Below are 22,483 nucleotides of genomic sequence, written 5' to 3' on the forward strand. Positions count from 1 at the left end.
TGCTTAGAGATGCTCACCTCAAACTGCAGGACGGAGCCGGGGCAGGGGATGGGTGTGTCTCTAATACAGCCGTGGTAGGTTCCCTGGATGTCTCTGTGCATTGTCGCCGAGGTCTAGGTGGCTGGCGAACGAGCACAGGCTCCTCATCAGAGGAGTTATCCTCAGAAGCTCCCAGAATAAACTTCAGCCTCTCTTTAGCCTGAACACCAGCACTGAACCTGGGCCTAACAGACTCAACCATGGGAACGGGGTTGGAGGCAGCTTTAGACTGATCTGAGAGATCACTGGTGGTTGATGGGGGAGCCTGCTCATTTCTTGCTGAGGTGCTTGATGTTTCCTGGTCCATTAGAGTCTGTTCCTCTGAACTATTAGGTGTTTGTGATGGCATCTGTTTGTTCCTGTAGACCACGATCCTACATTTAAACTGGCTTTATGATTTACGCTAGTCACTTTACTCTGTCTAAGCACTGGCCATTTTACAAAATACAGTATTTCAGGTCAGGGAGCTTTTCTGTGTCCCTGCAAGACAAAAAACTACTTTGAGCAAAACTACATACAATCAGAAATAATTGCTTTTGATTTGATTTTGCATTTGTTATTAATGGCCAAATGTAAAAGAAACCATACCACAAGAATATTAAGAGTGCCAAACACAAGGTGGCATCAGTGTGCTTGTATTATTGAACATCACATGGAAAACTTCATTCATTCAAACAGTGGGATATTTACAAATGAAATACACATAAATATAAACAGTTGGGTTTAAACAGTTATAGTGAATATTATAAATGAATTAATAAATAACAACAGGTTAAAATGTCATAAAACAAACATTTTCATACAGTCTTATAAACATATTTTAAAGGGATAGTTCACCCAAATATATTTTTTCATTATTCACCATCATGTCTTTCCAAACACGCATGACTATACTTTAAAGAACCAAACAACACTGGACCCCATTAACTTGCACTTGTATGGATGGACACAAAACCACTAAGAAATCTCTCAAATGTTTCACAGAAGAAAGTGTCATGCACTGGTTTTGAATGACACGAGGGTGAATAAATTATGATTTTTTAAAACATAAACAAATGAAAAACACTGATCTTCTTTTTACAACTGACAGCCACAACACAAGAGTGTACCCTGTGTGTGTGTGTGTTCATGTTTGTATATCCCGGTGGGGACCTAAACCTGAATACACACCAACACATGGGGACTCGTGTCACCGTGGGGACCAAAATTGAGGTCCCCATGGGCAAAAAAGCTAATAAATTGTACAGAACAATATTTTTTACAAATCTAAAAATGCAAAAAGTGTTCTATGATCTTTAGGTTTAGGGATAGGGTTAGGGATAGGGGATAGAATATACAGTTTGTACAGTAAAAAAACATTACGCCTATGGACTGTCCCCACGGGGATAGTAAACCAGACATGTGTGTGTGTGTGTGTGTGTGTGTGTGTGTGTGTGTGTGTGTGTGCGTGTGTGCGTGTGTGTGTGTGTGTGTGTGTGTGTTCATGTTTTTATATCCCGGTGGAGACCTAAACCTGAATGCACACCAACACATGGGGACTCGTGTCGCCGTGGGGATCAAAATTGAGGTCCTCATGGGCAACAAATCTTATAAATTGTACAGAACAATATTTTTTAAAAATCTAAAAATGCAAAAGTTTTCTATGATCTTTAGGTTTAGGGGTAGGGTTAGGGATAGGGGACAGAATATACAGTTTGTACAGTATAAAAAACATTACGCCTATGGACTGTCCCCACGGAGATAATAAACCAGACACGTGCGTGCGTGTGTGCGGATCTCTAGGGGAAAGTTCAGGCCTGATGGGTAAGAAACAAGGGGGAGGGAATAGTAATTCACACAAACAGCCTATCAATATAGCAATGACAACACAGAAGGTCAGTAGACATGTGGTGTGTAACTAGATACAAACCTGACATCAGTCTTAAATATGACATAAGTTGCTGAAGTAAAACATATTCTACCAATAATTTCCATTATAACCTATTAAATCCATTCGAATTTATTTGATGGTTTCTATTTTTCAGCTGGTAGATGGTGGGCTATAAGATCCAGAAAACTCTAAAAACGAATAAATATTATAATTCAAAACACCAAACAACTGCCTTAAATTATGATGATGACTGATAACGTTCCTTTGGAGCTGTCAAACTATGCGAAACCGGGTAAAAAATGTTAGGCTCTTTATGAATATGCCATGCATTATTTTAACTTTTTATATTTAGTTAAATGTTAATTAAAACTTTATATCACGTAAATGTAAGCTGTTTTTAAATAGCTAAGCCTTGAACATATAACAGTTAACGTAGCATGTATATTGTCGCGTCTCGTTAAGATATAAACAACACGAGGTTAAACTCGATCCGTTTGTCTGATCTTAACATTATGTTCACGCTAATAAAGCAATAACAGCGTTTACCTCAAACGAATAAAACCATAAATGGTTGTCAAGTTGCTATACGTTATATTAAACACAGTTACTTGTCAACATACTGAAAGCAAGTGCTACACTGTGACTGAATGATCTCACATTTGTCACTAACGTGTATAAACTATTAACATATAATGTACACAAAATAACTGGTTAAACATTTCTTGTTTTTCAAAAGCATATATTTGTGTGTGTATTTAAATAAATACCTTTTAAGTTCTTTATCCGTCTGGATTGCGAGTCCGTCACCATTGAATGACGAAATAACTGGAGGAATACTATTGGTTGAACCTTCACAGGGACAAAAGGGGCGTGGTTTTGTGAACTAAATATTTTGAGCTCAAGGCTTTAAGAGTCTCTGCTGAAAAACGATACAAACTCTAACGGCTTCCATCACAGATGTCAATAAAACCAAATGCCTTCATGTAGTTTGTTTTGTGCCTTGTCGCAGTGATTAAATTGGTTCCCATTCGTGTTTGGATTTCCACCACAGCCAATCCAATTCCTATTAAACTATTATGGTTTATATTGTTTTCATTCTGCTGGGATAATGACCAAAACTGCTGCAATTTTACATTCCTGCATTATTATGAATTGCTTCTTTCATTCGTAAATTCTCAATGAATATTGTAGCACATATTTTACAAAACATAATTAAGTAAACACCATCATCAGCAGATTTTTCAATAATAGCATTATTATAAACACACAAATGAGGGGGAAAAATGACAGGAGGCATTGTTTCAGTGATCACATGAGCACTCTGTTATTGATATACATACATGGTGATAATGTTACAGAAGCACAGCATGGTCACACCGAAGGGACAGGAGAGCCAGGTGGGCTACAAGTGTTATATATACAGTACAGGCAAGAAAGAAAATCTTGGATGACCGCAGCAGGTAGTGAGAAGGGGGGAGAGAGATCATTACACAATCATACATCAACCACTCTACCAAGTCTTTATCTCAGGATTGTTTATCCTCGATCAATCAGCATGGAACGATGACAGCAGACTATGACCAAAACCGATCATAGTATCTTTGTACTCTTTGTAAAGACCAGTGCTTACAAGAGAAAATATCTGTGGTGTCACCAAACTCGTGAGAAGACACAATGAGTATGAACACTCCTACTAGCAGACACATTGGTTCAAAAAAAAGGCACTGGACAGCTTTTATACTCACAATCTCTCTCTCCGATATTCATGGGTTGGATTTTGAAAAGCAAAGCATATTTGGAAGACCAACATACAACTCTCGAGTGATAAAGAAAAGACCTAAAGCGGCACCTGAATCTAAATTGCGCAGCTTTTTGCATGACAGCATTGTCTTCTACTCATAACATCCCATAACAATAAATTGTAGCCTACATACTATCTGAATAGTTTATTTTTGTTAATTTTCAACAATAACAATGTGTTATAGGTTGTTATTAACAAATAGTTAATAATGTCATTTTCCCTTTCAAGAATGCAACATATTTACAAATACAGACAAGAATGGCAAATGCATTTCTTAAATAGAAAACAATACAAATCATAATAGAACTGTTTTAACAAAAACATACGTTAACATTGTCATCTAGAGATGTTTCAATAATGCAATTTGATCAAATCAAATTAAAATATATATTACTTTAAGCTAAATCATATCAAACTGAGGACCCATGTTAATTTCTGAGAAATATTCTGAAAATACTTCAGTCCTAAAATAACCGTTTAATGTCTTAATTCACATTCCTATCCATAAGGCCTCACCTTGAGTTTAATTTAGCACATCAAATGATCATTATTTCATAAATGTTCAGATGGTACCAATGCAATATTTCATTGTTGAAGAGTCCCTGTCCTATATTCTCTCTTTGTCCACCGCTGCAAAAGCAGAGGGATGTTTATTTACCAGCTTTTAGATGTTTGTGTATAATCAACTGTTAGTTAATAAAGCTCATAGTGTTCGCTGAAGCAAACTCTGGATCAATAAATAAATATTATTGTGCATTTTAATGTGTGTGTTTGGAGAGGAACTGGTTTACACTCAACCCCATTTAACTCCTTTTTTAGTATCTGTTCAACTACCTACTATACACACCTCCATGTTCAGTTAAAACATACATTATCGTTATAAATCTACTGTATATAGCCATTTAAACCAAAACAAAGTGGGCAAACAGCAGAAACATCTTCCTTTCTGCAGGTTGTGCAAACGTAGGAAGGGAAATAAAACAATGACGGTAAAAGACAAAGTTTAATTCTACTCTGAACTCTTCAGTTCAGTATTTGAAATGCAAATCATTGTAGTGCACTCCATCCCATGCAAGAAAACGTTGCTGTATATTTCCCTTATTAGTGAAAAACAAAACATGAAATCAAGTGGTGGAGACTGTAGTGATGACCACTAACCTGTCAAAGCAGCTCAAATTGTAAAAGACACAATGCTGACAGGCTAACTGTTTCACCCGTCAAAGTTTAGTTTTTTCCTCCTGTTAATTCAATCAATTCCTGTAGACTTCAAAACAGAAGGGCAGTTCACTGACTGCCATCGAGATTTCCCTTATTCAGCTGGATTTCATACAGTTATTCACATGAACAGCTTATCACTTGCGTGTAAGACTGAAATGTTTCTGGATGACCTCTAGGTTACGCGCTGCCTCGACAGGCATGTGCGCAAACTTCAGGTCGCAACACATACATTGGTTAACGTCTAGATTTCATAACATAATACAGTATTTATACAGTATACCCCAGGCATGTGCCAGTAGTGTCTAGTATATATAACAACTTCATTTGTTTTTTTTTTAAAGGCTACTGACATGATTTGAAAGCTAACTTGCAAAACCTGATGGTTCATCGCAAACAATTTCACTACTAAATAACTAGATCTACACTTTCGAATCACTGCTATTTACAAAAACAAAGAGGTCTCTTTCACAACAGCAAACAAATGATTACTGTGTGTATTGATGTTTACACATGCACAAAATGAATCTATCGGACTAAAATCTTGTGCAGCAGCTTTTATATTCAAAGAAGCAGTGACCCTCTTTCCGTGCCCCATCTTACACCCTTCTTTATCAGAGCCCGTGCTTCAGTGTTTCAGCGTTGGGGCTCCTGACTGTCCTCGATCAGAGTGATGTATATGATGGGAACAAGACCCTGGCTGTCACCCAGAGCGCACATCAGCCATTCAGGGTCCGCCCTGCTGAGTACCTGCAGCACGTCACCTTTGTGGAAACTGAGCTGACCCGGCTCTGTGGCAATATGATGGCATAACGCCTTCACTTCACTGGTGGAGAAGAAGAAATGGCAACAGAAATGGAAGGAAAGAATTCATTAGGGTATGGCAGTGTTATCTTGTTTTGTTCATATACTTAGTTAAATGTGTTCAGTTAAATAACAGAATGTCTGAGGATTTTACCGTGGGGCTTGTCTTTGTGTATGTGAATTCTGTGTTTGTGCTTCTTCAGTTGGGCTAAGTTGGGAATCTTGGCTTTGAGATGTGAGAGATTGTTGCTCCGCTCTTTTTCCCATTCCAACCGAATAGGCTACCAGATCCAACACGGAACGGTCGATGCTCAACCAACCAGATGGCAATCTGAGAAAAATACAAGTTCTGTATCTCTATGTTTGTATTTTATAGTCTTTGGCAAATGCATCTATAGATCAAAACATAAAAAAATCTGCTATTCTACAAGAAAAATTACACAACTCAAAAAGCGTGTCCAAATAAGGTACATAGACAAAAAAATCATATTTGAAAAAGACCAGTTTCCAGCGTGAAGGGAAAACCAACAAACATGATACCATTTTAATGAAAAAACAGCAAACATTTCAGTCGCATATTGAGTCAATGAAACGGGTAAATGTGATTTAATGTTTTTTTTTCAAGATGATAAGTTTCATTCATCATTGCCTCGTCATCGTTGGAGTGTGTGTGCCTTTTTGAGGCTATTTAAAAAAAACAAGAAATTGTAATGGTTTCCATTCAAATATCATTTTTTTCCATTAAAGCCATTACAAAATTCCCTTTTGTTTTGGGCATTATTCCAATAGGATTTAATGGTGTTCTTTTTGTTCCCATCTGTCAGAAAACATCCCACCAATAGAATCCATCACATACTAGTAGACACCATTATATTTTCCAATAAATCAATACAATTCCCATTATAAACATTACCTCCATTACATTTATGTTTATTATATCTATTATGTTTTGGGCACGGTACTGTTTTTCCAGCAGGGATGTCTTTTTGACAGCTGTGTATCATCTTTATCAAAATTCTCAATTACTCACCGTTGTTTCCTGACCGCTTTCTGATCCATTTTCTCCCCCTTGCCTGCATTTCCAGCTCCAAACAGCCGACCCCAACGCAGCCCCTGTGTCGACCCATCCTCCCCTGTTCCCGCCTGACTCTGAACCCCTTCATCTGCATCTTGAGGGTTTGGCTGCTTCTCCTTACTCTTCTTCAGTTCACTAAGAACTGATTCTGGTGGACTTCCCATCCACGATGGCTTCCCCTTTGTAGCGCTGGTGGGTTCTGTCAATGCTGATTGGTTGAGAACACCATTGCCAAGGTTATTTTTATTGCTATTCCTGGTCTGACCGTGTTCCACCTGTTCATCCATCTGCTGGACAGCCTCGGCCCCCTCGACTACACCTTCTCGAGGAGGTGGATGGCTTTGCCTATGACTCTCAATGCCTCCTTTCCTCCTCTTCTCCCACTTTACAAACTTCGAGCCTTCGGCAGAATTGTCAATGTAAACCTGTGAACTCTGCATGAGCTGGTACCACCAGCCAGCTTGTCGGTTTCGCTGTCTGGATGGGTCTCCGTCTCTTTCTCTTCTTTTCTCCTTCTCGCTGTCTTCTCCAACTCCCTTTATCCTGCCAGCACTCCATCCACCTCCCTCTAGCACATCACTCTTTCGTAAACACTCTTTGCCAACTCCAGCCTCCTTAGCCAGTGATTCACAGCTCGATCCATCACACTTCCGCCCATCGCATTTCATCTTGAACGCGGCTGCCTCCATCTTAAGCCGGGCATCTTCTTCTCTCAATATAAACCTTTCTTTTGGAGGCACCATGTCTACTTCCTGTGTGCCAGACTCTGACATTCCACCACCTCTCATGAGCTGGAAGGTGGAGCGATCTGATAGGTCTAGGCTTTGGCGGGCCGAGCACAGCTGTTCTTTGCGTCTCAGGTGTTCTTCCCCTTTTTGTAGCTGGTGTGGCTCGAATAGCAAATCAAGGTCAAAGGGTAACAGTGACAGTGGTTGTAACAGGAGCAGAAGCTCTTCAAAAAGCGGCTGACACGCCCCTTGAGATAGGGGTAGGAAACCCCATGGTTGGTAGTGTGCTGCTATGATGTCTGTGGACAACAAACAGAAAAAAACAAATGTCAAATATTAGAATTATTTGGACAAAAGTTTACTTTATTTTATTAAAGGTCCAATGTGTCATTTTTTTGGAGGATCTATTGACAGAAATGCAATATAATATACATAACTATGTCTTCAGAGGTGTATAAAGACCTTACATAATGAAGCGGTGCTTCGAACGGGAGAGATGGAGTGAGCCGTTGGTTGCAATTCACAATCTCACCACTAGATGCCGCTAAATTTCATACACTGGACTTTTACTTTTTTTTTTATAAAATATTTTCTGTTAGATATACTCATATTATATAATTACAGTTTGCTATATGTAAAGTCACTATGAAGTGTAGAAAGCATTGGCCTACCTTCATGTGTATAGATGTGATTGAACCAAAATTCCAAAGACCGCAAGCTGAAAAACAGAATGTGAAGACAGGGTTATAGAGCTTTCCTGTGGCTCAGTGGTTAGAGCATCTGCAACATTGCTGAACAACGACAGAAATATTTTCATTTATATTAGAGAGAAACTGAAAAACACATCATCATGCAGCAGAATTCATTATTAAAACCTGATCATCAAAGCCCTGCGTGTCTCAATATAAGTTTAATGGGGGTAAAGTAGGGCCAGTTTGCACAGGAGCTGAGCTATGTCAAGGCCCATCAAAGCAGAACTCAATCCTTTGAAGATTTCTAAAGGCTTCTAGAACCGCACTGCAGAGATTTTCAGACCTGACTGGTTAAAGTGCTGATAAAAGTCACACACCAGACCTCTGAAATCTTGTGAGCTGTGTATCTAGAAAGTATTTTAAATCATCACAGGTATGCTCCTGATGCAAAAGGAATGCAAAAAAAGAATGGAAGGCAAGTCATTTTTAATGGAAAAAATAATCCCATGTTTTCTAATATTTCTTTCTTTTCTTTGCTGTCTGTGCTAATATGCATTGACAGTAAATAATGTAAAATATGTAATTTACTATTAAAAAAATATATACATTTGGATATGTGGAGAATGCAAACCCAAAATGCATTGAAGCAATTTCCTTGCAAAATGCTGAAAATCTAAGACTAGTCGAGAAAATGCTAATATATTTCATTTGAGATGGAAACGTAACTACATAACAAAATGAAACTATATAATGCACCATATTATCGGGTGTTTTGATGCATCTTTGCTTTTACCGAGACCTACTTGAGCAAATTACAAAAACTTGCTTTCAAACACAGTGTGACGACGAGACAGAAAGACATGAAAAACGAAACAGGCTTACTTTAGCAGGCCAAAGATGAAGGCATTGAACCTCATGTTGTTGTTGGTCAGCTCTGAATACTGACAGACTTTTGAGAACAGACTGTGCAAAACCCGTGTGGAGGGACCTGGAGTAGAGGGGGAAAATATATTTGTAACATTTTCTTCATCCTACATTATCATTATTAACATTCTCCTCACATTCCTCTTACCAAGTTGTGTAGAGGCCTCCACTACGCTCCAGGGCTGATTTCTGCGTTGCCCGATAATCAGATCCAGTACAAACGCTTTCAGTCCATCCTGCAGTATCTCACGGATGGCAGGACACAGATACTTCAGAATCAAGTGACCCACGTTAGGACTGACAGAACTATTCCCCAGTTTAGCCTGAAAAGAGCAAAAAAGAGGGGACACAATAAAAACTATGTGGCTTATCCAAGTACCTCAAGTTAAGTTTCTGACAAATCAAGGTTATACCTTAACGCCAGCATCACGGCTGGTCCCAAAATGAGCAACTATCAGATCAACTGCTGTGTTTATGGTCTTCACCAAACCTAGAGGCAAATAACAGAGATGAAAATGAAACGAAACACTGACAGTACAGACACAAACTGTATCATGCACTAATGCGGTTCAGAGGCTTTCGTTGATTGAATGTGAAACTGGGAGATTAAAGGTAAAGCAAATGGGCTAAGTTTGATTGACAGGTGGCCCCGGTGGGAACAACATCAAGAGACATCAAACTCATTCGCACTAGAGTACATTTAACATTCTCTGCATATCCATATGTGGGTGTGCATCTGCGTTACAAAGAACGGCATTCTACAGCATTCTGATAAAGCAAAAAATGTCCATATTTACCACAATGATACCATGAACGCAAAACTTTTATTAAACACGTGTCTATGCTTTGTTTGGTGTTCTTACTCAGAGAATAAAACACACACCTCTCTTCTGTAACAGATCTATCGAGATGGATTCATCTGTATTAGCATCTGGAGATAAACAGAACTCCTCTGGGGGGCGCTCTGTCTGAGAGAAATAATCCGGCAGGAAGTCGCTGTAGCACTGCGGCAATTGCCTAAACGACTGACCTATAAACAAAAACAGAATTTAAAACATAATACATATACATCAAACAATCAGAAGATGACAAAAGCAAACCATTAATATCAAAAGGAAACAAAACAACCCGGTGGTGTCATATAAAATGTCACATGTCCTCGTAAAGACTACATTGGTTATGCACAGATCCCCCCGCCCTTTTTCGTTCTCTGACTGAAATTGATTCAGCACCATTAAATCTGCTGAAGCCGAGCGGTTGATTGGTCGGAGGGAAATCGAACACATTGCGTCTCATGACACGAGTTCCGGGTCTCTTGCTTTCCAGAGCACAAGATGGCGAATGAGAGCCATCTATGCCACGCTCCACACCCAGAGGATTCTTTCGCCTGTACTCTCTCCATTTCAGTGCCTGCGGGGAGAGGTGGTGTACTATGGGGCGAGGTGGAGGAAAGGTTACAAGTAATGGATGGAATATAAAGAGAAAAAGAGGAAAAATAGGTATTGGTGAAAAGATGAATAGGTGGATGAAAAAGATGTGGAAATAACCAAGTACAAAACATGAGAAAAACATGTACGCAGAGAAAGAAACAGAAGAGACAGTAAAGACAAGAAAAGACAAGTTGTTAGCAAAAGTTGAAGAAAAGAGATCTAAGAATATAAGCTTTACGTTCGCTAACACCAAATCCACAGATCCAAAAAAGGCAGACTAAAAACATAAACAATACAATTTGTTATTATGTTACCATTGGGCTGCCGCTGTGTCACACACGCAGGTAAAACCTTCACCGGCTCTTCCTGTGGCGCTGGCTCCAACTTTCCAAGCGGACTGAGACTCTCACGGTGAAAACAGTGACTTCTAGTGGGCAGCGCTGGCATTAGCGGGCTCTTCTTCATCAGCGGAGGTGGAGGCGGTGTAGGAGGTAATGGCGCATGTTTAGGTTGAGTCTCTGTGTGTACAGCCAATCCAGGTGGGGTATGCTGAGGCAGGAGACCCGCAGAGATGGGGCAAGAGACGGAGCGTGGTGGTCTTGGACCATTCGGGGTCGGAGTGCATGTTGAGCAGGTTCCAGAAGAGGTCGGCGCACCCTGGAGACGAACCGGAGAGTAGCTCCCCAGTGGAGACGGCCGCACAGCTGTTGGGCCGTTCGAAGTGCTGTGAGGTCGTCCGTGTTCTTCTTCAGAGTGGTCTTCGCCACCCTCAGGTGCTGCAGCCCCCCGAGCCTGCATGTGACTGATGTATCCGTCAAGAAGTGGAAGGAGGGGCTTTGCTTGTGATTTTCCAAACTGGTGTTGGAAAGTGAAGGGCTGAATGGGTAATGAGGTTGGTCGCTGATCTTTGCTATAGCGAACAATAACCGGAGAGGAGTCCGTGGAGCTAGACAGGCCACCTAGAAGAAATGAGAGAGAGAAAAAAGAAAGAAGGGGCAAGAGAAAGCCAAAATTAGAACTAGTGAATTGTGTCTGACTGTGCAAGTCAATGCAGTTATGGTTGGTTGCCAGGGTGTTGCTATGCAAGGAATAGTTCGTCCCAAAATGACAATTCTTTCAACTTTTATTCACCCTCACGTCATTCCAAACTTGACTTTCTTTCTTCTTCAGAACATAAAAGAAGGTATTTTAAAGAACTTGGTAACCAAACAACAGTAGATCCCATTGACTTCCGTTGTATGGACACAAAACCACTTAGACATTTCTCAAAATATCATCTTTAGGGTTCCACTGAATGTGCAGGTTTTACACAAGGTGAGGGTGAATAAATGACAGAATCTGTTTGTTTGTTGGCTGTGAGTAAACTAATTCTTCCCTTTAAGGTGTTTTGAGTTTTTATTGCATGTCTCTTCAAATCCTTAGCAAACAACACAACAGATAAAACAGCAGAACACACTACAGTACAGGGCACTGCATTTAGCCTGCACAAGTCAACAACATTAGTACAAGCATAACCGTATTTAAAGTGGTTAATAAATCAGTATGACTTACTACATATGATTGATTCTATGAAGCATTCTACCTAAACTTAAACCATATCAGAAAGGCAAAGGCAATGATGTAGCATAAAACCGAGGACATCATAAAGCAGGAGCTAGCATGTCAGCAAGATCCTCTTAAGAAACGGAAAGACATAAAAAAACACAGGAAGACAAGAAAATCACCATCAGTCGAACACAGAGCTGCAGTCACTGCGTCAAAAAAAGGACTTTCCAAAAAAAAAGACCCACAAAATAGCACACTACAACCCACAAGGAAAATCTTGTTTTTATAACTCCTCTGTGTATATGTAGACTTCTGGTATGTGTTTATATGTGCCTTGACCAGTACACAGTGTGTGTGAAACGTCACGCAGCTGTTACGCAAACTGTTTGCTCTGCATGCTTGAGGAATCGGGTGACAGAACTCTTAGCATACTGCAATACACAGTCACAGCCAGCAGGGGCAGCATATCACACAGAGAATACACATACATGTTCCAGCAAAACACACGTGTATGCAAGGTAACCTTTTTCTTTTACAACAAAACCTCTGGCACTGCACAAATAAATGCATAATAAATCTACAAACTCAGGCATTAACCAGCAAATTTGTACTACATACAGCTGTATGTACACTATAGCCCAACACCCTTAGGAAAACAAACCATGGTTTTATTATACTAAGAGTGAGGTAACCATGTGGTAACCAAGATGTCTGCTAAAGATCTGGAGATCTCGAAAACATATACCGCGTAAAAGCATTTGATGAACGTCTTAGAAAAGGCAGCTTTATATATTACATCATGAACGTCTTACAGACATCTTTTAAATGTCTATATGACATCTGACAGCAAAATTCTCAGAGACGTATTGCAGAAGTGCAAAAAGAATAAAAAAATACATCCTGCATATATGCAAATGCAGACATTAAATATACATCTCCCAGATGTATGTGTGTTATCAGGGCTAGAGGATGACAAAATGATGTGCAGAAATGTTATAAACTTGGCAGGACATAAAAATTTAAGGTGGTGGGCTTTTTCACAAGTATTTAGCCATCTAACAACCACGCAGAACACCTTAGCAAACACCTAGCAATGCCCTAGCAACCACAAAAAAAAAAAACATTTTAACCACTGTAAACTTCTAATATGCCAGGGGGAAATAAATGGCATATTTATTTTTTAGTAGCTGGCGTGAAAAGTGGGTTATAACAATGTGCACAATGCTAATGTTAATTCCATAGAATACACAATGTTGGCTAAATTAAGCCAGATTGGAAGTCACTTCTTGGTGTCAGGCTAAAATAGCAGTATACAGTACATAAAAAGACAAGGGAAAGATTGAAGCTTTTTTAATCAACATTAGCAAATGAAGCAGCTTTATCACACCTCGATCTAATTTTAAGCTCGTATCCACCAAGCAACTGGCACTGACATACAAAAACAATTATTATACAACGCAGTCAAACCACAAAAGAAAAAGCCAGAACAAATCACCTCTTGCCAGTAACAACAATTTCTTTCATACATCAAGCTAGACAAAACATCTCTAACCTTCAGCTTTGGTTCGAGCCTGTTTTCCCGCTCCTCCCGGTGATTCACGCAGTGGTGTGCTCCGTGACCTGTGTGGGGATGGCATATCACCGCTCCCCTGGCTGTGGCATCGAGTGAGTGGTGGCAGACTGTGGCTCTGACACTGCGGAAGGTCTTCCAGGATGGGTGAAAACTCTCCAGAGGATTGAGAGTGTGAGGACGTGGCCTCCAAGCCGCCCCTCTGTGATGGTGACCCTCCAGTTCTCCTCTTATTCCTTGCTATCTCTGCAAAAGATGTAACGCGTGGTGGAGGAGGTGGGCTGGGGGCTGCACTCTCACTGAGCCGGACGGGGCAGCTGAGCATCCGCTCCAGCGATCCGAGTCGAGGAGACGGAGATTTGTCTAGGTTCCGGTCGTAGCTGCGGGAACGAGGGCGACCGCTCCCGGAAGAAGCAGCAATCGAATTGCAGACTGTCATGGGTGGAGAGACGTTGATATACACCTGCCCCTCAATCACATTCTCATGGGTAGAGTCCCCCATCTTCTCTTCATTCTGATAAGAAAATAGTAGGAAAGGTCAAGAATAACAATAAGAAATCAGACCGTGAGGTATTTCTATAAGGAACTGATGAACGCTAAATACAAGCTAACATTAAACGTAGCAAATACTCTACCAGCTCTGTGTCCTCGTCTTCGTCCTCTTTTAGTTGTTGGAATAGGTAGTACTCTGTTGGCTGAGTGGGACTTCCTTTGCTGTGCTCATCCGAGCAGCTTGTGACCGAAGAACCCACTGGACTGGGAGAGGACTGCGACGAAATATCACACGTCACGAGCTTGTAGTAATTCTGGGTTGCTACAACCAAGCGGGCCTGGCTTTGAAGACACGAAACGAGATCGTTGGCAGAGGTGTCGGCAGAGGACAGACCCTCGCTTCCTAGGTGGTTGTGGTATGAGTTACAGTTTGCATCTAGTTCCATTGTGGCACCTTGTGGTTGAGAGGGGCATACGGAGGAAGAGTTTGCATGTTCCTGAGGGGCTGAAGAATGCTGAGGTTCTGTTGGGGAAGTGTGTAAGTCCAGGTAGAAAGCTCCACGCCCACTGCTACATTCTTTCCCGCACATAGCGACAGGCTCAGAGACACACGAGGCACAGGATTGGTCTGCGGAACTGTTGATGTTGAGTGATGTCTTTGCTGGGACGACGTTGTTCATCTTGTTGTAAATCGTGCTGAAGTTAACCAGCACTCCATCTGAGCTGTTGCAAGAGGAGTCACTGCCGTAGCCCAGGTGGCATTCCGGAAAGGATTCCAGGAACGGTTCAGGGTACGGCTGGGAAAGGCCACAACATGTGCAGTGTGGTGCTGTCAGACTGGAACTCTGTGAGCTTCCTCGGCCACCCTGCATTGAGTGATCATAATCGTCGTCATCCTCTTCACCCCACTCTTGCTCGCCACAGTCCATTGAGAGAGTGGAACCGCTGCTACCATGACGTCGCTGGCTGTCCAATCTCAGCAAGTTCAGACCCTCCAAGTGAGTGGGGTCAAACGTCTCGCCTCTGCTCTCTGCTGTCCCTCTTGGATCATTTACAGAACACCACTGTTCCTCTGTTGAGTCATGCAGGAGAAAAGGTTCAGCGGTGAAACCAAGGTCATGCAGGTGGAAAGGCGGCAAGTCTTTATTTGCGAGCATCGCATTTGAGATTTCATGCGAATCTCCATGCAAGTGAAAAGAGGAGTCCTCCAAATATCCATTCAGATTGTCTTCGTCCTCATCGTCTTCATCTTCAGCATGGAGCAGAAAAGGGTTGCGTCGTGAATTCAGTCGTTCACGACTCTTCATCGGCAGGGCTTGAGATTGATCTTCAGAATTACTTGACGTGAAAGAGGAAGTGTCACTCGCCATACTTCCTTCTCTCCCTCCTCTGCCTTGTTTCTCTCCTCCCCTTATCCCTCCATCCCCAAAGGTGTCACTGGAGCTAAGGCTGCTGCTTGATGTCTGTATAAGGCTACTGTACACCAGCGCCTCCCGCTGAAGAATGTCTCTCTCGGGCAAGGAGGTGGTCCGACTTAGTCCCAGGTTCTCTGGACAGCTGAAGGGATTACCGCTGCGTTTCAACGGACTACCACAGTACTGTCGTGAGCTTGAGACCTGGCAGTGGACCAGTGGAATGTGGTGGACAATAAGGGTCTCCCCGGATAGCTTAGGTGGGCTGTTCATCTTCTACTGGTGTGGGCGAATATAGTTAAAGAAGTTGCGGACTGTTGTCGTCAAGGATTTTAGTTCACACGTCCAATGCCAACCCGCGGTTTTGGAGAGTAAGGAACGTTAAAGAGAAGGTTGAAGTAAACTTCTCGATAGAAGGAAAACATCTGAAAAAAACAAGAGACAGAATTGAGTTTAGAATTGTTTTCACTTGAGACATTTGCTTGTATGAATAGGTGGCGCTCATATTATCTACAGCAAACAAAACTGTCATTTAAGAATACAGTGCACAGAAAAACGAAAGAATAAAGTGTTAAAACCAAATAAACAAAATGAAACAAATAAATGAATAATAAAGTAAATCCAGGTCACAAGCTCCTCCTCCTAATCCATAAATAAAAAACTAAAACAAAGCATATAGATTTAGATGAGAGTTTATATTTAAAAAATTTTACTTTAAATTTGATTGCATATTACATTTAACATACAAAAAAAGTCTAAAAATGTATAAGGCCGTTTGTTTGTCAAAGTTACTTAATGTTTCTATGACTTTTAATATAAACATAGTGATAAAAGTGATAAAAATAGCAAACAAATGCAAATCTGGTTTGATAAAGACACTACCCCACATTAATCTGTTCACATTGTTTCAATTATAAAGGATTAATACAATCTTGTACAGGGTTAAAAATGTGCATGACTTTAGAGGCGCAAAATGTACCACAAGATGTTGTGATTTAACACACGAGTCTTGTGCTTTTCCTCTCTGCCAGTCTATGTAAACAGAGTCGAGTGCTCTACAGTCAGAGAGAGAGCGAGCGAGAGAGAGAGAGCGAATGGGAGGGGTGGGTAGTGTAGATTGACCTTATTACAGACCAGAGAAAATCTTGAAGGAGGAAATAGTTGTGAGCCAGTGACCTAATGTTGGAGTTCTGGGTGGGCAGAGACAGACTGTAAGAGGATGTGTACAGCATAACAATGACCTAAAATAATCTCCATGAAGCAGTAGAGCACATTAGATCATCCTAAAGCCTGTGCACATGTTTGTTTGTCACAGATAGGACAAAATCCAGAAACCAATACAAGTGAATTATTCTTTTTCAAAGTGCAACAACTTTGACAAGTTATAGGGCCTATATTAAAGGGATAGTTCGCACACAAATGAAAATTCCTCCACCTGTATGACTTTTTTCTTCCACAGAACACAAAATAATATATTTAGAAGAATGCTGGTCACCAAACAGCATTGACCCCTATTGACTTTCATTGTATGGACACAAAACCACGGAGGCATTTCTCAAAATATCTTCTTTCGTCTTCCACAGAACAAAGTCATATACAGGTTTCGAACGACATGACATAGTGAATAAATGATTACAAAATTGTTACTTTTTGGTGAACTATCCCTTTAATAAACTATCAGTGATATATTTGAATGTGGTGGTAACATACAGTGACATAGAGTATTTCTTTTTTGTTTTTCTCTGATACTTGATAAACCTACATAACTATTTCTTTTTAGCATTTCATTTCATCTGCTGTTTTTACCAATTGGTACAAATCTGTCGCTGTCATTCAATAGCAATAGATCCCCTGCTAACATCATCTGTCAATAGTACAAGCCCTCAACAAACTGTCTGGGTCCTCCTACTCAAAAAAGGGCTAGACAGCTACACACTTTGTTTTTAGTAGTATAAAGTACAAATTCTAACTTTTTTGTTATAAGATCTAAACTTGATACAAAATTGTAAAAGACTGAGTTCAATTCCATTTTAAAATAGACACTTCAGGAAATACACTGAAATTTATTTTAAATGTCGGAGGCAGCTATTTCCAGCAATGAGTCCATTCAGTCACACAATCCTGAGTCATGGGCAGTCACAGCCGCAGCAGACATACTCCAGCTATATCTCTATTCTCACCAACAGTTTTCTTTCCCCATTAAACACAATTGAAGATTTGCTGTCTGTCCTGGCAACTATGTTTCTTAAAGGGATAGTTCACCCAAAAATGAAAATTCTGTCACCATTTACCCACCCAAACCTGTATACATTTCTTGGTTCTGCTGAACACAGAGATATTTGGAAGAATGTCAGTAACCAAACTGTCACGTGTACCCTATATAGAAGCGAACGACAAGGAGGTATTACCCAATTGGGTATTTATTGACAAATCCAGTGCTGCGTCCCTATTCGCCTACTTATACTATGCACTAAAAGTATGTACTGTTTTTGTTATGGAAAAGTATATACACTCACCTAAAGGATTATTAGGAACACCTGTTCAATTTCTCATTAATGCAATTATCTAATCAACCAATCACATGGCAGTTGCTTCAATGCATTTAGGGGTGTGGTCCTGGTCAAGACAATCTCCTGAACTCCAAACTGAATGTCAGAATGGGAAAGAAAGGTGATTTAAGCAATTTTGAGCGTGGCATGGTTGTTGGTGCCAGACGGGCCGGTCTGAGTATTTCACAATCTGCTCAGTTACTGGGATTTTCACGCACAACCATTTCTAGGGTTTACAAAGAATGGTGTGAAAAGGGAAAAACATCCAGTATGCGGCAGTCCTGTGGGCGAAAATGCCTTGTTGATGCTAGAGGTCAGAGGAGAATGGGCCGACTGATTCAAGCTGATAGAAGAGCAACTTTGACTGAAATAACCACTCGTTACAACCGAGGTATGCAGCAAAGCATTTGTGAAGCCACAACACGCACAACCTTGAGGCAGATGGGCTACAACAGCAGAAGACCCCACCGGGTACCACTCATCTCCACTACAAATAGGAAAAAGAGGCTACAATTTGCACGAGCTCACCAAAATTGGACAGTTGAAGACTGGAAAAATGTTGCCTGGTCTGATGAGTCTCGATTTCTGTTGAGACATTCAAATGGTAGAGTCAGAATTTGGCGTAAACAGAATGAGAACATGGATCCATCATGCCTTGTTACCACTGTGCAGGCTGGTGGTGGTGGTGTAATGGTGTGGGGGATGTTTTCTTGGCACACTTTAGGCCCCTTAGTGCCAATTGGGCATCGTTTAAATGCCACGGCCTACCTGAGCATTGTTTCTGACCATGTCCATCCCTTTATGACCACCATGTACCCATCCTCTAATGGCTACTTCCAGCAGGATAATGCACCATGTCACAAAGCTCGAATCATTTCAAATTGGTTTCTTGAACATGACAATGAGTTCACTGTACTAGAATGGCCCCCACAGTCACCAGATCTCAACCCGATAGAACATCTTTGGGATGTGGTGGAACGGGAGCTTCGTGCCCTGGATGTGCATCCCACAAATCTCCATCAACTGCAAGATGCTATCCTATCAATATGGGCCAACATTTCTAAAGAATGCTTTCAGCACCTTGTTGAATCAATGCCACGTAGAATTAAGGCAGTTCTGAAGGCGAAAGGGGGTCAAACACCGTATTAGTATGGTGTTCCTAATAATCCTTTAGGTGAGTGTACATTTTAGTGTGTAGCAAAACAATATGCACACACTGGGACATACTAACAGGAAACGGAAGTGGCCGTTACTGCCTAGAAAACATTGTGGCCATTAACTGTCACACACATCAAAATACAGCTCTTCTTTCCATTTAAGTATTTATTTATTCATTGTTTCATATGTAATGTTAACTCTGTGCTTATATTTATTAATTAAGTGATGCATCAGTTGTTTCATTTTATTAATGCAGTGGAGCGTCACTTAACTCCACCTACACGCGGTGAATTGTGGGTAATATTAGCCGTTAGAGTGTGCATCATTCTGCACTTAGAAATAGTAGACCATCCGGGAATCTTTGGAATACTCTTTTCAACATACAACGATTTTGGACATACTGATTCTATTTTCGAATACTATTTAGGACGGATAGTATGCGAATTGGGACGCAGCACAGGAGAAGAACGACACAGACTTTGAACATTTCGGTTTTTGTAGACTATTTCAGATATGAAGGGAGATGCTCTCTCTCTCACTTTTTCCAGTGTTACATAACTAAAGGTCGTGACAAGCCCTATAGTCTACTGCCCTGGGTGTTTAGCAACAAGATCAGCTGAACACTGACGGCATGCATTTTACACGCTGTGACACACAGAAACCAGATGAGGTGATGTTTATGAACATAAGTTAAAAATGAAAAAATGTAATAAAAAAGTACAGTTTTGTCTCTCTGATTTCCAACTATTGTAAAGATTAAGCGGTTATTTGCTATTAAAATAATAAATACAATAAAAATCATTTATAGAAGTTTGTGCTACTAGGGAAAAAAGCTTCTTATAAGACAATGGCCACCAAAACGAAAGCAAAAGCCCATTATATTCAGAAATTATAAATAATCAGTCTCAGTAAGCATAATTTAAAAACAGATTACTGGCCTCCATGATGAGTATAATGTAATGTAACTTTCTGTAAGTACTACTTTGAATAAATAAAGTTTATGACTTTCTTATTCTGTTTCTTATACTTCATGTATGTACAGTCAAAGTCAATTCATCACGAAGGTAAATGTCAAGGTCAAAACATTATGATCTGACCACAGACAACTAACATCTCTAGACATCACCATAATAGCACTCATCCATTAGCCATACACCTGTGGTATTTCTAATGAAATTATGACCATGGAGGTACAGCCATGAATGACCGAAACTGTAGGCTACCATGCTTGAACTGTCAAACTGTGGAATTTACTATAAAAACAGTCACATTCGGAAACTACAACATTTGTGTAAAAATAACAACAGGCCTAGTTAGTTAATACAATTGTACAGAAGGATACCCATGTTCAAATTATATTTTTTATTTAACATTTTACAGGAAGTCATTATACATGGTCTTGAAAACAAGGTTTAATTGTTCAAAGCTCTCTTACTAGAAAGCTCTCTCGGAAATTTAGACCGTCACTTATGTAACAGGAAAACACATCGGCGTTTCTCTGTTTTGGAATGAGGTGTCGCTTTAACCTTTTACATCACTGCTGGGATCCTAACTACTAACATCTGCGCCATGCTTATTGACACAATATGTCAAATGATTTCGATTAACATGCTTGGATTTATTTCGCCCGTCAATTCTGTTTATAATATTATATACGATAAAGCTACATTTGGTTTATGATGTTTTGAACCGCTGGTGCGCCCTGCTCAATATGCGCAAACACAAGGCCCAAACTCGCCCACAGAGAATGCGATGGCACATGACACAACAGTCATACATTATATGTTTATCTTGTAGTTTTAATCCACGTAGACGCATAATTACGCGCGATACATTAAGATGAAACATAAATAAATAAGCATGTCAAATCTGCACCAAAACACGAAGCGTCGACAGCAAGCGCACAGCTGGTTGCCAAACACAATTTATTTATAACCACTGTCAAACACGCATGACCGGTAAAACAATCGCATTGTGTGTTAAAAACGACGATACACAAAACCGTCATATCGTAAAACATAAAAACGGAGTATGTACGCGAGGATAACGGTGCACGTCCCTAGAATTAAATGGCCATCGTTGTGGAATACGCAGATTACATTTTGTAATAGATACACGCATTAATGTTATGGCAGGTAATTCCTTAAAATAAACACCAGCTTTGTCTTAAATCTGAATCAGCGATGATGTAAGATCTGCCAGCGGGCAGCGTTACATCAACGCCTCGGGTCCGTTCACCAACCCATCGCGTTGACCACATTCACCCTAAAAATATAAAACAAAGACACTCTTTTACTCACGTTGACGATATATGGCGTCTCCGTAGTATTTCCCACTGAGATCGCAAAAACAAGTCGCACTAAACGATCTTCATTTGATTTCTCTAGTCAACAGATTCAGTGCATCAGCGGCGCAGGGTCGACACGAGCGGCTCGACGTCAGGATGAAGCGCATCTCCGAGCGATGCGGGCTCGCCTCCGTTTCGCAAGGTCTCTTCTCCAGTGTATCATATAATGCTGACTTTAGCGTAATTGAGACGATTCTGAATCACAAATCTCGTCGTCTTGTGGGCCCGGTTAGACTAGCTCGTGTTGGGTACTGTGGGGTTAACAGTGTGAGGGTGGGTGGGGTGTTGGGTTGCGTGGTGGGTCCCTGCAGGGCAGTTCTTTGTTCATTTACTAAAGTCAAACAGTGGGCCTACAGTACTTTTGGATTTTTACAGAGAATGGCTGCCTTTTCAGGGACTGTAAATTGTCATAGGCTACTCGAGAATATTGGCACCTAAATTCAGGCGTATAGCTTTTGATAGGGAATGCAGTGGCTCTATTTAGGCAGTTTTATGTTTGACAAGATATTAAAAAATCAACCGATTCCAGACCTTTCCTCAGAACTAGTTTAACTGTATCTACTACAGCCCCATTGTTATTTTAGTATATGTAGTCAGTCAGGTCAGGTACCATAGTCACTAGCAGAGAAACCACAAGTGAACTAATTTACCACAATTATAGGCTGTGACATTAAATTTTCAGGTTTATATTAATTTTAAAAGTATTGAGCATGCAAGCAACATTTTTACCATTTAAAACACACGTTTTGTAAATATGCAAAACAATAAGCAAAAAAATATACACTTTTCATATTTCCTATACGTATGTAAAAATGTGTTGTTTTAATGAATG

General features: G+C 40.4%; 2 protein-coding genes across 3 annotated transcripts in view; both read right to left on the minus strand.

The window, feature by feature from the left end:
• Nucleotides 1-2,723, minus strand: part of acacb (acetyl-CoA carboxylase beta) — a 35,071-nt gene extending 32,348 nt beyond the window's left edge. Inside the window, 2 exon segments of the mRNA XM_057352496.1 lie at nt 18-519; nt 2,677-2,723. Coding sequence (XP_057208479.1) covers nt 18-388 — 371 coding nt within the window. The 5' untranslated portion in view covers nt 389-519; nt 2,677-2,723.
• A 492-nt stretch (nt 2,724-3,215) lies between these two features.
• Nucleotides 3,216-21,939, minus strand: rusc2 (RUN and SH3 domain containing 2). 2 transcript variants are annotated; one of them, XM_057357000.1, is made up of 13 exons: nt 21,605-21,939; nt 14,329-16,022; nt 13,676-14,207; nt 10,893-11,537; nt 10,381-10,578; nt 10,032-10,178; nt 9,562-9,638; nt 9,297-9,471; nt 9,107-9,212; nt 8,204-8,250; nt 6,760-7,831; nt 5,884-6,060; nt 3,216-5,751 (listed from the first exon to the last, which is right to left on the minus strand). In XM_057357000.1, the coding sequence occupies exons 2-13, from the start codon at nt 15,868-15,870 to the stop codon at nt 5,562-5,564; spliced, it is 4,908 nt and encodes a 1,635-aa protein (XP_057212983.1). In that variant the 5' UTR covers nt 15,871-16,022; nt 21,605-21,939; the 3' UTR covers nt 3,216-5,561. The 2 variants fall into 2 exon arrangements, with proteins under 2 accessions (XP_057212983.1, XP_057212991.1); XM_057357008.1 differs by lacking the exon at nt 10,381-10,578.
• Between the last annotated feature and the right edge of the window lie 544 nt (nt 21,940-22,483).

Source organism: Triplophysa rosa, linkage group LG2 (assembly GCF_024868665.1).
Source record: "Triplophysa rosa linkage group LG2, Trosa_1v2, whole genome shotgun sequence".
In the NCBI taxonomy this organism is placed as follows: Eukaryota; Metazoa; Chordata; class Actinopteri; order Cypriniformes; family Nemacheilidae; genus Triplophysa; species Triplophysa rosa.

Excerpts from the sequence above, each read along its gene's own strand:
- rusc2 (XM_057357000.1), bottom strand. The coding sequence starts at position 15,870 with ATGAACAGCCCACCTAAGCTATCCGGGGAGACCCTTATTGTCCACCAC. Across the intron at positions 9,472-9,561 it reads GCCGTGATGCTGGCGTTAAG|GCTAAACTGGGGAATAGTTC; the intron begins GTATAACCTTGA and ends TGCTCTTTTCAG. Across the intron at positions 5,752-5,883 it reads ACACAAAGACAAGCCCCACG|TGAAGTGAAGGCGTTATGCC; the intron begins GTAAAATCCTCA and ends CTTCTCCACCAG.